Source organism: Cygnus atratus, chromosome 15 (genome assembly GCF_013377495.2).
Source record: "Cygnus atratus isolate AKBS03 ecotype Queensland, Australia chromosome 15, CAtr_DNAZoo_HiC_assembly, whole genome shotgun sequence".
Lineage (NCBI taxonomy): Eukaryota > Metazoa > Chordata > Aves > Anseriformes > Anatidae > Cygnus > Cygnus atratus.
The window spans coordinates 13,731,329-13,748,207 of record NC_066376.1 but is presented as its reverse complement, the minus strand read 5'-3'; the positions used below and the strand labels follow the sequence as shown (position 1 = coordinate 13,748,207).

The following is a 16,879-nucleotide window of genomic DNA, read 5'->3' as shown; positions in this document are numbered from 1 at the left end:
TGGAGTTGTTGTTGTTTTAAGCCTGTAACTCAGCAGCTGGGTGGACGATATGTGTATTGTTGATGATACCAAAGGCAAACTTCTGCCCAACAGTGCACCTGTTTCTGATCTTCTGATCCCTCCTGTCTCTGTTTTTTTTTTTGTGATTGTTTTTGAAGCCCGAGGATGTATTTTGAGGGCACAAACTTCTTTTTATGTTGCACATGCAAAAATGCAGCAATTGTATTTTTACAAAAGCAGAACAAAGCCAGTCTCATGACTTAAAACTTAGTCAAATTTCTTTTTCTTCCTGCACAAATTATTTGGCATGAGAATTTTCTACCTCTCTTCTGAATTCCACCAACATTAAAAATAAAAGCATATTCCTCTTAAGTCATAATTGTCTTTGAGTGTTAAGGGGACTGGCTGATCTAAACATTCTGATATTGGTTTAGGGTTTGATATACATTTTACTTGAGAAATTTTGCATTTAAGGCAGTTTTGATAGAAGTGGGGAGGAAAAAAAAAACTTTCTCCCAAGTTGCTTCTTGTTGTGGCTGCAGACGGGTGGGTAGCTGTCTCATGAGTTGCATCTGGGAACTGATGCAGCTGAGACACATGGCTCACTTCACTGCCACTTAAAACATGGGAGGTGATGCTGGGATTAGTGAGAAAGGTGGCATTAAATCAGACTGCTTCATCTCTCTAGTTACAGTGAGGTGGTCATCTCAGAAAAGGTTGCATAATTTCAAATCCGCATTGTCTTTCTGTTGGTAGGGACTGTCTCGTCACAGCTGTTTGAGACTTGTGATGATGGGAATATTTCTGGGAACTCCGGTTCCTCCTTAAAGAGCAGAAAGGATAGCAGCACAGCAGTCCAAGCCCACCCAGATAATACACCAACACGAGGAGTGTCTGAGGAGCGATGCAAGGCAGTAGTAAGGTTGCATGCAGTAATTTAGCAAGTGCATTGTGACTTTTTTCCAGGGTAAAATTTCTGGTGCATGTTCTCATCCATAACTAGCTTTTTGCTGTGTTATGTGCTAAAGAGTAGTTCTGTTCAGCAGTGGGTTAAATTATTCCATGCAATTTGTATAGTAGCTTTGGGGTCTTTCTGGGTGAGAAGTCTGTTATGTAAATGTAATTTTACTCCTGAAGTCTCAATAATTTGGATAATTATTTCATTCCGTAGTGAGTTTGTCCATTTAGTACCTAGTAAATTCTGTTTACATATTTTTATACAGGGCACAATATTATATTGACGTGGTGTTCCAATGACAAATGGCTTTTTAAAATAATATCTAAAGCTATAAAATTGGGAAATTCCTGAAATGAGTAATTGCACCAAGTCAGAATCAAATGAGTTTTGCAAAGATCCAGTAAATTTTCCTAGCTTCCTCATACCAAAGTGGCTCAAAGTTATTCATTGTTGTTACAATTTTAATCAAAAATATTAATTTAATATTATTAGCTTTTGTTGCAACTTTTCCTGTATTATTTAGCTTCTTGCTGTCTCATTAAGGTTCTTGTTGGCACTTGGTGACATTCTCTTTTTTCACTCGGAGATCTTGTGCTTCTAGTACAAACCAGTCAAGGAATCCTTCTGATCCTTAAAAAAAAAAAAAAAAATCACTTTAATGAACACTTCTCTGTTGATAAATGTGCAGAAGTATATTCAATTCTTAGTCCTTCAAATCCTTTCTTGAGACATAAATGCACTTTCAGAACAAGAAGCAAAGAATACTGATAAGGAAGCATCTTTATTTCTATATTGGTGAAAATAGATAATGTGATTATGCCAAGTATTGCAACAGAATATAGTGTATTGAAATACCTTAGAAGTAAGTTTGGGTCACTACTTGAGGGAATTATTAGGTGACTATGTATTTCTTCTGTCTAATGCAGTACTTACTGCAGTACTTGGGACAAAGGGATTTTGTTTGTTATAATTCATGCTAAACTATAGCTTGATGTTGAGTTTATCAGGGTAAGTTTGGAACAGACAAATCTATGTATTTAATAGAACATCTTAAATATTGTTCTTTAAGACTTCTGTTGCTTTATCAAGTATTCTGTTTCTTCTAGGGAAGGGTTCATAGGAATAATCTATGCATTTTCAATGTTTTGAACGTATGTGAGAAATGCCTGACATATTTGGCAGAGGAAAACTCATTTAGTATGATTAACATTCCAGGTTACAACAGCAAAGACAGCATGCCACGTGCTACCAGTTCTGGCATTTTAGCTCTACATTGATTTTGCATTGATTTGAAGATGAGATCAAAGTTCATCTTTTTAGATGTGTTTAAAATTTTACATAGTGCTTCTAAATTATCGGCTTTGAGTCCCCACTAACTTTAGGTATCAAGTAGTTTGTCTTGTTTGGCCGTGGATAAGCTGTCTGTAGCTATTATGGTCCACAGCTTGATGCTTATGTCCTATGACCGGTCTATCAAATTGTATACGTGTAGAGTTGATCAAAAATTATCTTATTAGAATCACCTACTGTTGTATACTTAATTAGATTGCATTATTCTAACGCTTTTTTTCGGGGGATGTAAGGTGCAACTTGAAGTTACTGAAGTCTAGGCAAGGGTGCAAATAATTAACATTTGGAAAATAGTAATAGATGCTGATAATTTTCCTTAGGAAGCAGCACCTGCTTTGTTCCATCCTTTTCCTTTGCATGGTAAACACCCAAGAGCAGCACGTAGGCAGCGGGTGGAGGATAGGGAAAGGGTGGTGCCCACTGCCTCGCAGTGTTTGTCCAGGTCAGCCCAGACATGGTTTACATTATGGTGAGTCTCAGAGTAAACACTTCGCACCAGAATGTTACATCTACTCTGTTTGCAGTTAGCTGAGCTGCTGAGAACCTGCTTTCAATTTCTTACACAGTTCCTTGTACAGTGAAGCTTCCTCATGTCTGGTTATTGGCCAAGAAAGACTCCCACTTCTCAGAAGTGAAACCTGGGTGTCCCTTTTGGACAGTCCAGGCTGTGTCTAGGGCACAAGGTTTCCACATGGAAACCAATATTCCACATGGTTGTGTTAAGGGATGTGGCCTTGCTTGCACTGAAGTTAGTGGAAGGTGGTGATCGAGACTGGAGGGTGTTGTACTGAAACTGAGATGAATGTGTTTGTTGTTTTTGTCTCTTGTTAAAATGAGGAGAACTGTTCTACATGTTTTCAGTGACTAGCAGGAAAATCTAGCCACATCTCCATACTATTAAAATGTTATATATATAATGTACTGTTACAGATACTGTATTTAATATTTAAAGCAGAGTACTTAGGATCCTGTTCATCAAAGTGAGACCCAAGATGAAAAGAAAGATTTATTTTTCTACTGGTCAAGATATTTAGAGATGAGACGGAATGCAAGTATGTTCATTTTTCAAATATAGCCCATTAAATAGAGCAGGGAGATAGTAGTAATATGTTCAGACACATGAATCTCCAGCACTTTAAATAGTACTACTTCTACTGTTGGTTTTTTTTTTTAATTCCATGCAAAATGGGCAATGAAAAATGTATAGTTCCAGAAGAGTTTGTGAAATCAGAATGCTAGATACTGTAAACATAGTTTCACAGAAAAACAGACCCAGAAGATCAGAGATTCTGGAAGAAAAACTGATTCATCAAAAACGTGGTAAAACTTGCATCTAGTCCTAAGTGGCATCAAAGGTTTGTTTTGTTTGTTTGTTTGTTTCAGACTCCATCGTGCTACTGATGTGGCCTGAAGCTTGGGGAGTTTGGGGTGCAGCAGCAGATCATTTATTAATGTGCTTCATGGGTAGGCATAACTCCCCCGAAATGCACAGGGAGCTCATTCTTATTGCTCTGGTTGTGCTCTTGCTGCATCTGGTCTTCATTAAGTTTCCAGTTGTGGCTAACGAAGTACAGATGTGAGCTGCTTTCCAAAGGGAAGAAAAAGAGGAGGAGGGGAAGAACAGGAAATTCTCAGAAAATGAGCTGGGGGAAGGGCAGATCATTACTTGGTGTTCTGTATGTGGCAGTGAGGCCAACCCTAGGAAGAAGAGTTGCTGCCTTTTAAGGACGTAAGGACAGATGGGCCTTTCTTGCTACACTAACAACTGTTGAGAGAAAAATGATGGTTTTGCCTTTGGATCTTGGAAGCAAGAGTGTCCTACCTCTCCTGTTCCTTGTTTCTTAACTTGACCTGCATTGTTTTGTACATATCCAAAGCGGCAACAAAACTGATGTGCAGCTGCCCCTCTGGGATGTTATTCTGCTGCTGGAGATGTCTCCCTGATCACTGAAGAACAGAACAGGATAGAATAATTCAGGACCTTCAAAGATCATCTAGTCCAACTGCCTGATTGTTTCAGTGCTAACCAAAAATTAAACCATATTAACGAGGGCATTATCCCAATGCCTCTTGAGCACTGACAGCCATGGAACCTTGCTAGGAGGCCTGTTCCAGTGTTTCACCACTCCCACGGTAAAGAAATTTTTCCTTAAGTCCAGTCTGAACGTCCCCTGCTGCAGCTCCAGCCCCTTATCCAGCTTTGTTGACCTCCTCTGGACACTTTGAAGGACCTTAACACCCTTTTTATATTGTGGATCCCAGAACTGCATGCAATATTCAAGGTAGGGCCACACCAACACTAAATGTAGTGGGAGAATTGCCTCTCTTGATGGGCTGGTTATGCTGGGTTTGATGCATCCTAAAATGTGGTTTGCCCACTGGTCTGCCAGAGAATGCTGCTGGTTCATGTTGAGCCTTTGTTGCATTTCACGTGGTGATGTTACTGTAATGCCTTTCCAGTTTTTAAATAAGATACAATAGATAATAATACAATAAAGACAAGCATAAATATATGAATAAAACTTTATATGCACGTGAAGACTGCCTTTGCAAGCAAATAGTATGTTACTATCAGAAACACTTGAATACCTTATGAGCAACAGACTGTAGTATATAGAGTGTGGTGTTAAAATTATATATATATTTTTTGTTATTGTTATTATTGTTGTTGTTCCAGCCTGTCGGTAGCCTGCTTCTGGAGCATCTCGGGTTAGTTTTGTAAATGGTTTGGAGTGGGGAAGGAGGAGGTGAAATGACAGAGCTCCAGCTCTTCAGTGCATTGAGGTGGGGTACCGCACGCATATGGCATGGGTGCCTGGGTGGCATGCTGGCAGCTCGTGTGTGGGACAGGAGCTCCCAGAGGGGAATCCCTGGAGCAACAACAGCTCCCCCACTGAGTTTTGAAGTTGGCAGGAGCCATTGCCGTTCATGAAAGCATAATGCTGCCAGTAGATGATGAGTAACAGCAGGACTAGCGAAACGACTGTCCCCTTGTATGTGGCACTTGTGAGACCATACCTTGAATATTGGGTTCAGTTGTGGGCCCCTCACTACAAGAAGGGTATTGAGTTGCTTGAGCGTGTGTAGAGAAGAGCAATGAAGCTGGTGAAGGGACTAGAAAACAGGACTTAGGAGGAGCGGCTGAGGGAAAGGGGGCTGTTTGGTATGGGGAAGAGGAGGTTGAGGGAGGCCTCATCACTCTACCTGAAGGGAGGTTGCAGTGAGGAGGGTGTCAGTCTCTTTTCTCAGGTGACACGAGGAAATGGCCTCAAGTTGCACCAGGAGAGGTTTAGTCTGGACATGAGGAAGAATTTTCTCACAGAGGGGGTGGTCAAGCATTGGAGCAGGCTGCCCAGGGAAGTGGTGGCGTTGCCATCCCTGGAGGTATTGAAGAGGCGTGCGGACATAGCACTGAGGGACATGGCTTAGTGATGGGATTCAGTAGGCCAGGATAATGGTTGGACCTGGTGATCTTGAAGGTCTTTTCCAACCCAGATGATTCTATGATCTTTTATTCCTGTTTTGTTTCTCTGCACACTATTATTTTTAACTTTGTGCTTTAAAATATGCCATTTGCTCTATTTCCTTTCAAAAGTTTCCACTCCCTGTAGGCTAATAAGATTTCTCATCCTCTTGTCTCTGTTCAAGTCCATGAACTCTTACATTTATGGAATTGCAAGCTGTCAAGGCTCTTAAAGATTTTGATTCCCTTTCAGAAACGTGCTGTTTGTTAGTTTGGCACAGTGCAAGCTTGTGTTCCTTCAGACAGAGTGAAATGGCTGTTGGCAGCTTCTTCTGGCATGCTACAGATTTTGGAAAGTACGTATATTTTCGTCGTGTGTAGTGAAGCACAGCCATGCACATACATGCTAGGTTTGGCATCTTGTACTAATGACAGAACTTACTGTCTTTGTTGATCAAAGCTAGGTGACAATATTTAATATGACCTCAGTGCCCTTTAAAGATGTTTTTCCTGCCTATTGCCAGTTTGGGGTATAGGCAGTGGCTTGCATAAAAAAAGAAAGTAATTCAAACTTTCTAAAAATGAGGGTGGTCGCATCTTCTGCTGATAGAAATCAGCATTTCTATGTTGAATGGAGATGCACAGGCTTACGCTTGGAAGGATCTAGCCCTGAAGTTTTTGTAAGGCCTTTCCAGTTCAGAAATTACTTCATTCTGTTTTCATGTTGCTTTTGGCATTTCAGTCTGGGAGGGACTTGGATATGTCAGAAGACGGCAAGAGCATACTGTGTTTGAACCAGGTTCCATATGAACAGGCGGATATAAGAAATCCTATAAAATATTTGGAGATGTGTTTTTGCTTTTCAGAAGCAAAACTTCTGAATTATCTGAAATTTGTCCCAGATTTATTACTTCTGATCCTGTTTTATTTTCTCTATCCTGTTTGACCTTAATGAAGTGTATGTCACGTATTTATATTTATTTCTACTTGAAAATTTTGTACTGGTTGTAGTTGCAAATAGAAGATAATCTTATTTTAAAATAAAGTAGGAAAAGCATTTTTCTTTTCTGCCTTCATCAACTGTGTGTGCTTGACAGCACGTTGCATCTCATCTGCTTCACTGCTTCCCGGTTAGTCAGTTTCCCCTGTTTGTGCAGGTCTTTCCCACAGCAACTGGGAAGAGAAAAACATTTTAATCATAGGAAAACATGATTGTCAGCCCCCCACCCCCAAAGTGGAAGATTTGCTTGCAGGTGCAAGACCCAAAGTGGCATTCAACTCTTAGCTTTTTTTTTTTTCCTGCTTTTATCATTTAGGTACTTATTTTGTGTTGTGGTGGTGTCTGAGAACTGTGTGGACCAAACCTCCACTGAGGATCATGCGCTGAAAAAAACACCGTATTTTGAATGTTTATGTTTTTATTAGTTAGATGTACTGTGTTTTATTCTGTAGAGCCTCACACATAAGCAGAATTTATGTAAATCTTCGCTTGTCCCCCATGCAACTGTCAGTTGTGCTGCGGCCCTCCTATTCAGCAGTGTTGTCTGGTGAGACCTGACAACGTTGCATGGGAGCACAAAGCTGAGACGTTCACTGCATCTGTGTTGGCAGATGATTTTGTTAAGTGTAAACTCTTAGCTTTGAGCTAAGAGTTAAAAGAGTTTGAGCTAAGAGTTTAAGCATAGCTTAAAGCTACGGACGTTCAGTTGCAGAACTACCCTTTATGTCTGAGGACTATTGCTGTTCCTCTTAAATCTTCACATAACAACTGGAGTCTGTTTATGTGCGTTAAGTGTGGAATATGTTAATGGTTTTCCCTTTCACTCTCTCCTCTTTCCTTGCCCCTTACCTGCCTAATACAGAAGTCTTGATGGCGCTACCATTAACAGCACTTCCCTTCTTTCTGCTTTATCACAGTGAGACTATCTGGGAGAACATGGCTCGCATGTGTGTGAAGACTCAGAGGCTTGACGTTGCCAAAATTTGCCTTGGAAACATGGGTCATGCAAGAGGAGCCAAAGCATTAAGGGAGGCTGAACAAGAACCAGAGGAGGAAGCCAGAGTCGCTGTGCTAGCAATTCAGCTGGGCATGCTGGTAAGCCCTGTTAATCGTATGCATCCTAGAATATCCACTCCATTTAACTAGGGAATAGATTGACAAATTGACCATTTCTGATAACTCTGAGAGAGGTGCAAAAATGTTATAAGGAAGTAAAATCCGTTACCAGGTTTCCAAGGAGTAATGAAGAATAGTTCTTACAATTATTTTCTTGAAGCTGAGTTTTTATCCTTGGGAAGTAGACATCCCTTCCAGCACTGTACAGCCCAGTACTGCACAATTACTGTGCCACACTCAACTGTCTTTCTCTGCAATCAGTGTGAATTCTATAGGCTCAACAGCCCTATGGGCCCTTTCTGTGGTCCTTGAAGAGTAGATGACAATGAGGATTGCAGAACCTGAGGCCTTTAAATAAGAATTCCAAGAGCCATAGCAGCAGAAGTTTATAGCAAGTTAATTTGTCTGTTTTCTTGATTGCTGTACAGAATATATATATATGTATAGTAAATAGTATAGTATATAGCAATATAGCATATTTACTATATACATATATATAGTGAAACTGCTGCTGAATGTAGGAAGCTTCCTTTAAGGATGTTGTATGTATGAAACATCCTAAGTTCTGTCTTACATTTTTTCTTGGGGCATAATTCTTCAAATAATCATTCTAGGTTTGACTGGATTAAAAAGGGATGTACTTTGAAATGTTTTATATTGAACATTTTAACAAACATATTTTAAGGTCCAGTGTGAGAAATGCAAGGTTCATTTTGATGTGTTTGCAGAATGAAAGGCTGAAGGTGTGTTCTGCAATACAGTGAGGACTGGCCTAATGCTTTTCAGCAGCGTAGGCAAAACGAAAGTTCCCTGCCTCAAGGTTGGGAGCTGGCTAGCTGTGGGGATGGAGAGCTCTGTCAAGTCAGATTTGCTGTGTGTGCTGTCTCAGAGTCGTTGGCTCTCCTACATTTGCCCAGATTTCCATTGCTGCTTCTCCTGTTATGCTGGCAGTGACTTGCCTGGATTCTAGCACAGAAAGAGCAGTCAGGCTGTTCAGCCATCTCCCCATAGCCTGGCACAGTGGCAGGCTGTCCCTTGCACCTAAATCTGGAGCCTGACCTGACAGCAAATACATTCCAAAGCGGATTCTGTCTTTTCTACATAGCTTTATTTTACTCTAAGTTCTCTGCCCTTGATTACTGTGCTTTACCAATATCACTGAGATCTAATATGGAGATGATATTATCACGTGGATGACTGATATTATCAGGTGGATTGAAAACTGACTGGAGCACTGTCAAGTCAGATGAATAAGAGAGAGAATGTATTCTTCTTGGTTAGCCTTTATTTTATGTCTTCATCAGTGATCGGTAAGAAAATTGTAACAGAGATGTTTAGTCTGGGAACCATAGAAAGGTCCAGCAAATGACCAGTAAGAGGGACAAACTGAGACAGCAGAACTGATGCCGTGCCCCACAGTTCATAGGAGATCACAAATTAGATGCACACTGGCAAAATGCTATGACAGCAAAAATCTGGGTCTGTGTTTGTGGAGACACCACATCCTGGGGCTTTGATTTGATAACTTTCGTCTATGGCTTTGCTGCAGCTGGAATATTGCCTTCCACCTGTAAGTACCTCATTACCAGAAAAAAAAGTTGATGAACTGCAAGTACAGAGAAAATCAGTGCGAATTGTTAAGCTCTTGGAAGGGTTTTACAGACAAGGAAATCTTTAAGATAGCCAAATAGCTAAACTTTGGGTTAAAAAGGTGTTTAGCAATCTACAGCTATTTTAACAGTATGAAAGCTAGAGAGGTAGTGGAACTACCCTGAATTGAAGTGATGAAAAAAAAAAAGGAAAATTTAACTAAATGTTTGGAAAAGCTTCCTGGAAGAGAAAGCTATGAGGCTGAAAAGTGTTAGTACTCCTTCTTTTGGATATTTAGATCTATTTGGAGAGGTGAAGGAGAACTGTAGCAAGACAGACGCTATTTTGCTTTTTTTCTCTCATACAGTAATAAAATCATAGTGCCAGCAACCTCCATCTTTACTTTCTATGCTTTTTTTGAATTTGAAACAATAAGAGACAGAAATTATTTTTCTGTCTTGGACAGATAATCTCAAGTGACTAAATATAGTGTTCAGCTGGACAGCCATTGGGTGGAGCAGGAAAATGCTCCTTCCACAGGAGTACCTCTCAAAGTGTAAAAATAATAGTTCCTAATTTGCTTGCAGTTGCGTCAGCACAGGCAAAATCCTCCTGTTCTAGTTCTGTCTGAAATTAGTAGCATTTGTTTCCAGGAATGGCTATCAGTTATCCAAGAAAGAATTCCTGCCTCTGAGACCTGCTCTGAGGTCCCAGAGATCTTCTGGCACTTAATGCCTTCTTGCCAAAAACCCTAGTCCCTTGGACCTTTTGGACATCACTTCTTGGCAGTGTGGCCATTACCTGTAGCCCCACATGAGCATATCTCCCCTTTCTGAAGTGATTTACACTCCTGCTGACAGTGTTTAATTGTTGATGGCTTGCTCATGTCACCCCCAAGTTGATACCGTACAGTAAATGTCAGGATCTGAATGCTTTCCTTATTTTCACATAAACATCCTGTTTCCCAGTAATGTGCTATTCCAGGCTATGTATATTTAGTTGGTTAACCCCCCTGCCTAAATTATTGTTCCTTTAATTGCATTGCGATGACCTGCATTAATAAAATACTCGTAAGTGCGGTGTCTGATGTGATTTACTGCTTGCATGTACACCTATGAAACACAGAGCTAATGAGCTCTTTGTATGCTCTTCTTTAAGGAGGATGCGGAGCAACTGTACAAGGCTTGCAAACGCTATGACCTTCTGAACAAGTTCTATCAAGCCTCAAACCAGTGGCAGAAAGCCATTGAAACAGCCGAAGCTCATGACCGGGTTCACCTGCGTACCACTTACTACAACTATGCTAAGCACCTGGAGGCAATAGGGGAGCATGGTCTTGCTCTCACGCAGTAAGCACCAGCCGATGGCATCATTGTGTTCATTGTCATCATTGTGTTTTTAATGTGTTTTATTAGTTTGAAATGTTGTTTTTATATGATTTTTACCATGTGAAATCTCACAATATAAGATCACTTACGTTCAGAGGCAAAGTAGAGCTGTGATGTGATGAGAAAGACCCATAAGATGATCCAAGTGGGCAGGAGGGTAAGGAAAGACTCTAGCACTAGATGGATGGCATAAATGCAGTGATCTTCCAGTTGTGGAAAAGAGGCAGAAATTGCAGTGGATGGCAGAAGGACTAAGCAAGATGAGCCCAGGGCTTTTGCTGCCTTTTCAGCCAGTTGCACAGGGTTGTGCTTAATGTTTGGAGAGGTTTCTGGGATATTTCTTTGGAGCATCACTGGAACTTTGAAGTATTTACAATTCTATGATCACATCGCCTCTCTGATTCCAGGTGCATTGTACCTTTTATTTTTGATGGTTCTGGCTGATTGCTACAAGTCTTAGAGTAACTGAATAATACCAATGGAGCACTGTTATCAGGGTTGCCACTTTGTAGCTGTGGCTAATCCAACATTAAGTGGATTTTTTTACACAGGAAGTGAAATAATTGTCTTAGGCTACTCATTTCACATGTAATCTGTTCTTTTTCTCTACAGCTATGAGAAGTCAGATACACACAGGTTTGAGGTACCCCGAATGCTCTCTGAAGACTTACAAGCCCTGGAGAACTATGTCAACAAGATGAAAGACAAGTCAGTGCTATGCTCATTCCTTGTCTTGAGTGGGACGTTCAGGTCAGAAATAAAATTTGTGTAGAAAGCAGAGGAGAAGAGAATCCTCTCAGCTCTGCAAGTTCAATACCTGCCTTATCTATCCACTTTGATCCTCCTTCAGCTTTTCAGGAGCATGCCATATTTCACTCAAAAACAGCCACGCTAGATAGATATCTAGGCTGAACTCCCTTTTAGCGCAGATCTTTGAATGTCACAGTTGCATTTTGGTAAGACCTGTCTGCATTCTTAAAAAAAAAAAAAATGTATCTAGCCTCGAGTTCAAGATCCCAGGGGTGAGAAATGCATTCTCTGGCAATTTCTGGTTACTGCAGTTAATATTGTTGCTTTTCTAGGAGCCTGTGGAAATGGTGGGCACAGTATCTGGAGAGCCAATCAGATATGGAATCTGCACTGAAGTACTATGCACTGGCTCAGGATTATTTTTCCCTAGTCCGTGTCCACTGCTTTCAGGGCAACATTCAGAAGGTAAGGCAGACCGTTGCTGTCTGTTTCCAGAGACTTCTCATTCCTAGGATGGGCGTAGCATAAAGCTATATGATTTCCTTTTCAGGCTGCTGAAATAGCAAATGAAACAGGGAATTGGGCAGCTTCATACCACTTGGCCCGCCAGTATGAGAGTCAGGAGGAAATCGAGCAGGCTGTACATTTCTACACCAGGGCCCAGGCATTTAACAATGCCATTCGCTTGTGTAAGGTATGGGAAGATGTACGTCTGTGTCCAAAACCAAGGTAGGATTCTACCCTTAGGTAGCGTACAGAGTGAAAGCGTTACAAGACACTCGTACCATTCTGTCCTGTGATGCATTGCTTGTTCCTTCAGCCCAGCTATGAAGATGCTCTTGTTTTCTGCCTTCATCTTCTGCAGAAGATTCTTCAATAAACGGGTTGGTTGTATGGGACAGATTATACAGCTCAGCATCATACATACATACATGCATCATACTTCTCAACAGAAAACTGCATGAAACAAATTGTCATTGTTGCAGCTCAGAGTCATTTGAGTAGCTACAGGTTTTACACAGGAGGTGGCTGATGGGCTACTATGCGACGGTATAAAGCTGGAAGCTTGAAAGAAGACAGAATTATGAAATCAGTTTGCTTGAATACCAAAACTCAAATCTTTGCTCTTGAACAGGAGAACAATTTAGATGACCAGCTGATGAATCTGGCTCTTCTGAGCTCTCCAGAAGACATGATAGAGGCAGCCTGCTATTATGAGGAAAAGGGGGAGCAAATGGACAGAGCTGTCATGTTGTACCATAAGGTAAATCACTTTTTAGTAAAAATACCAAACTTTAAACTGATGCAATTTCCACAGCAGAGGAGCATTAAATCAACAATACATTTGACTATATGTACAATTAGTCATTTCTTCATGGTGGATAATGCTTTGTTAAGCCACTCTAGGGTATCCTGTAAGCTAATTCTGCAGTGCTTATGCTAGTCTTTAAAAGGCTCATCCTGAATTTTGCAGGCAGGACACTTCTCCAAAGCTCTGGAGCTAGCCTTTGCCACACAGCAGTTTGGGGCCCTACAGCTAATTGCTGAAGACCTGGATGAGAAATCAGACCCAGCTCTGCTAGCCCGCTGTTCTGATTTTTTTATCGAACATGCTCAGTATGAGAAGGCAATGGAATTGCTGCTAACAGCCAAAAAGGTAAGCTCCGTGGATGGACAGAGGAGCACAACAGGTATGTACATGCATACACTGAGATTTATCTTCATTAATAACCAGCTATGAAAAGACATATTTGTGAGGCAAGTACAAGTCTATGGGGCATGATGACATGTATCCTAGGGTCCTGAAGGAGTCTGATGTAGTCACCAAGCCACTCTCCATCATATTTGAAAAGTCCTGGCCATCAGGTGAAGTCCCTGGTGACTGAAAAAGGGAAACATGACTCCTCCCGTTTTTAAAAAGCATTGAAAGGAGCACCCAGTGAACTACAGCCAGATGAGCCTCACCTCTGTGCCTGGGAAGATCATAGAAAAGATCCTACTGGAAACAGTACCAAGGCACAAATATGTTCTTTGTGAACAAAATGAGAAAGTATATACCTGAATATGAGTTGATGGTAGGGCACAACTCCTCAAATGTTCTACTTTATCTGCTAACAGATATAATAATACTCTATAATATACAGATATAATAATACTCTATCTGCTAACATTTGTGCCTTCGTATAGCTTATTGTTATGGGTTGCACCACAAACAACGTGAAGTATCACGGTAGCGCTTGCAACAGCTCCTTGCTTTCTTACTTCCCTTAGTACCAAGAAGCTCTGCAACTTTGCCTGAAGCAGAACCTGACCATCACAGAGGAAATGGCTGAGAGGATGACAGTGTCTAAGGACTCCAAGGACCTCTCTGAGGAGTCCCGGAGAGAGCTACTGGAACAAATTGCTGATTGCTGCATGAGACAAGGCAATTACCACTTGGCAACCAAGAAATATACACAAGCAGGAAACAAGTTAAAGGTCAGTTTGGATAGGCAGAAAAAAGCTGGGGAGGCTGAGCCTCTTACCTTTATAAGATTTTGCAACAAGAGTGGTTTGCAAAGTAAATCCTGAGACAATTTTCATAAAGTAGGCTATCCAGATGAGACTTCCTAGCCATTTTAGTAGAGCCTATGTTTGTATTCACAATGTTTTCCCCTCTTTGTCGTCCCACCCTTCTTGCATTGCTAGGCTATGAGGGCACTGATGAAATCTGGAGACACAGAGAAAATCATCTTTTTTGCGGGAGTCTCCAGACAGAGAGAGATTTACATCATGGCAGCCAACTACCTACAGTCACTGGATTGGCGTAAGGACCCAGAGATTATGAAGAACATCATTAGCTTCTATACTAAAGGAAGGGCCCTTGACCTGTTGGCCGGATTCTATGATGCATGTGCTCAGGTATGTCCACCTTCTATGATTCTTCAAGGTTTGTTTGGTTTGTTAGCTCTAGAGCGAGACACTCAGCTAATCTGTCTTCCTGCAGGTAGAAATCGATGAGTATCAGAATTATGAGAAAGCACAAGGAGCTCTTACAGAAGCATGTAAGTGCCTTTCAAAAGCAAAAACTAGAAGCCCTCTGGAACAGGAAAGCAAACTAACACATTTGCAAAGCAAGATGGCCCTGATCAAGCGATTCCTCCATGCTCGGAGGTAAGTTGCGGTATTCAGAGCATGTAGACTAATGACAAAAATATCATACAAGAAGAAGACATTCACAGTTCAGTAAATAATTTGGAGAAGACTTGCTTCTGTATATTTTTATAGCAGGGAAACACCTGTAATTTTAAAAGGGCTGCTGGCATTCAAGACCAAAGAGTAACCTGAAATATGAGTAACTATGCTCTTTTACTAGAGTTTACTCTGAGGATCCCAAAGAAGCAATCAGACAATGTGAACAACTTCTAGCTGAGCAAGATCTTGACAATGCCATCCGTCAGGGAGATGTCTTGGGATTTCTGATTGGACATTACTTACAGGTGGAGGAATTCCATGTGGTAAGTTAATTCTCAGAGCCTGAACTTTATATAGACCAGTGCAGCTTGGTATAAGCGCTTAACTCATATGGGAAGACATTCTACAGTAGAGCCTCCTTTACAGGAGCTAAACGGCTTGGCAGGGTGTTGTATGCTTAAGGAACTATCTTCAAATTATTATTACTTGGGACTGAAAAGAAAGCTCAGAGAACATGGAGCATAAATAATGCTGGATTCTTAAATACTTCCCATTACTAGAGATAAGAACAGAAAGGTCTGGGTGCATTGTCTCAGCAGTTGCACTGGACTTCATTTGCCACCTGGCCAAACAAAAAAAGAAACTTATAAAATTATACTAATTTGAGGAAATAGTAACTCACTTTGATGGCAAATTGACTTGTGTCATGCAGTGCCAGTCAGCAGTGCCTGTAGCCAAAAGGGCCTGCTATGTCCCGAAGTGCATCAGGCACAGTATTACCAGGCAGTCGAGGGCAGTGATTTCAGTTTAAAACCATTCCTCCTTGTCCTGCCATTATCTGACTGAGCAAAACGTTGCTGTCCATCTTTTATAAGCCCCCTTTAACTATTGAAAAGCTGTAATGAGGTCTCCCTGGAGCCTTCTCTTCTCCAGGCAGAACACCCCCAGATCTCTCAGCTATTCTTTGTAAGAGAGGTGCTCCAGCCCTCTAATCAACTTTGTGGCCCTCCTCTGGCCCCACTCTATGAGCCTTGTGGGTCCCTTCGAACCTGGAATATTCTATGACATGCACCAGGGTTTGGACTAAAACATAGTCTGCTGTTATTATGGAACAGAAGGATGCCAACTGCTAGTTTCTCCAGCTGTGCTGATTAACCTTACTTATAAGGTGTTGTTTTGACAGTGCTTCAGCTAGCAGGAGAATGTAAAACCAGCCTTTGAGACCCATTCTTTTTTATACTGCAGAAGCTAGAATTGACAAGCCCCTATGCAAAGGCTTCATGGTATCAAATGCTGTATTGTCCTGACCTAGTGTTAGCTCCTTTCCACCACTGAACTCCATCAGTTCACGAGCTCATCAGCCAAGCACTCAAGGCAGATGCTTTTCACACTTTTGTTGGAATTTTTAGAAGCAGTACATCCTCCCCCAGCCTGTAACAGTAACTTGTGTTTTTCTTTAGGCTTACCAGTATCTGGAAGAGATGCGGAAAAGAATTCCATGCACAAACCTGACTTACTATGTCAATCAGCAGACCATCGAGGCAGTTCACAGAGGAGTAGGCATTCCCATAAACCAAAGCCTGGTTCCAGAGCAAAGTCACCACAGCAGTATGGAGACCAAGGAAGTGGAAGAAGAGGTGGCTGATGAAGTGGAGGATCCCTGATAATTTGTACTTACCAAAGACAAATGTTGACTTTAACACTAGGTCATTTATTCTGTCCTCATTAGGGGTCGTACCAGTCAACCCACTGCTGCAGACAGACTTTTTGGTTATTACCAAGAAATTTATTTTTTTCTGCTTGACTGTACAAGCATCATTACTGAAATTATGTATCATTTCAAACACCACATACAAAGAGCTGGGTATATATATAGTCTGGTCTGAATCTAGTTTTAGTATTTTAATAAACCTGAAGGGAAAAAAAAAAGGAAAAAGAGAGAGAGAGAGCTGTGTATTGTAACTGCAGTCTTGTTCAAGTAAGAATTCCTGAGCTGACAATTTTCAAGTACAGCTTTGGTCTGCTAAGGTGCTAACATACTTATCTTTCCTTAGAAGGCAGAACTTCTGAAAACAAACAATCTCCGTCCT

General features: G+C 41.1%; 1 protein-coding gene across 3 annotated transcripts in view; it reads left to right on the top strand.

Moving 5' to 3' along the window:
* The window catches only part of IFT140 (intraflagellar transport 140), an 80,255-nt gene extending 63,514 nt beyond the window's left edge, over positions 1-16,741 (top strand). For all 3 annotated transcript variants that reach the window (XM_035548718.2, XM_035548716.2, XM_035548715.2), the window contains exons 19-30: positions 7,689-7,866; positions 10,636-10,826; positions 11,478-11,573; positions 11,948-12,080; positions 12,166-12,309; positions 12,751-12,879; positions 13,090-13,272; positions 13,887-14,093; positions 14,304-14,516; positions 14,602-14,768; positions 14,971-15,112; positions 16,250-16,741. In XM_035548718.2, the coding sequence (XP_035404611.1) occupies positions 7,689-7,866; positions 10,636-10,826; positions 11,478-11,573; positions 11,948-12,080; positions 12,166-12,309; positions 12,751-12,879; positions 13,090-13,272; positions 13,887-14,093; positions 14,304-14,516; positions 14,602-14,768; positions 14,971-15,112; positions 16,250-16,453 (1,987 nt within the window). In that variant the 3' untranslated portion in view covers positions 16,454-16,741. The remainder of the gene's footprint in view (positions 1-7,688; positions 7,867-10,635; positions 10,827-11,477; positions 11,574-11,947; positions 12,081-12,165; positions 12,310-12,750; positions 12,880-13,089; positions 13,273-13,886; positions 14,094-14,303; positions 14,517-14,601; positions 14,769-14,970; positions 15,113-16,249) is intronic.
* Positions 16,742-16,879: the final 138 nt, after the last annotated feature.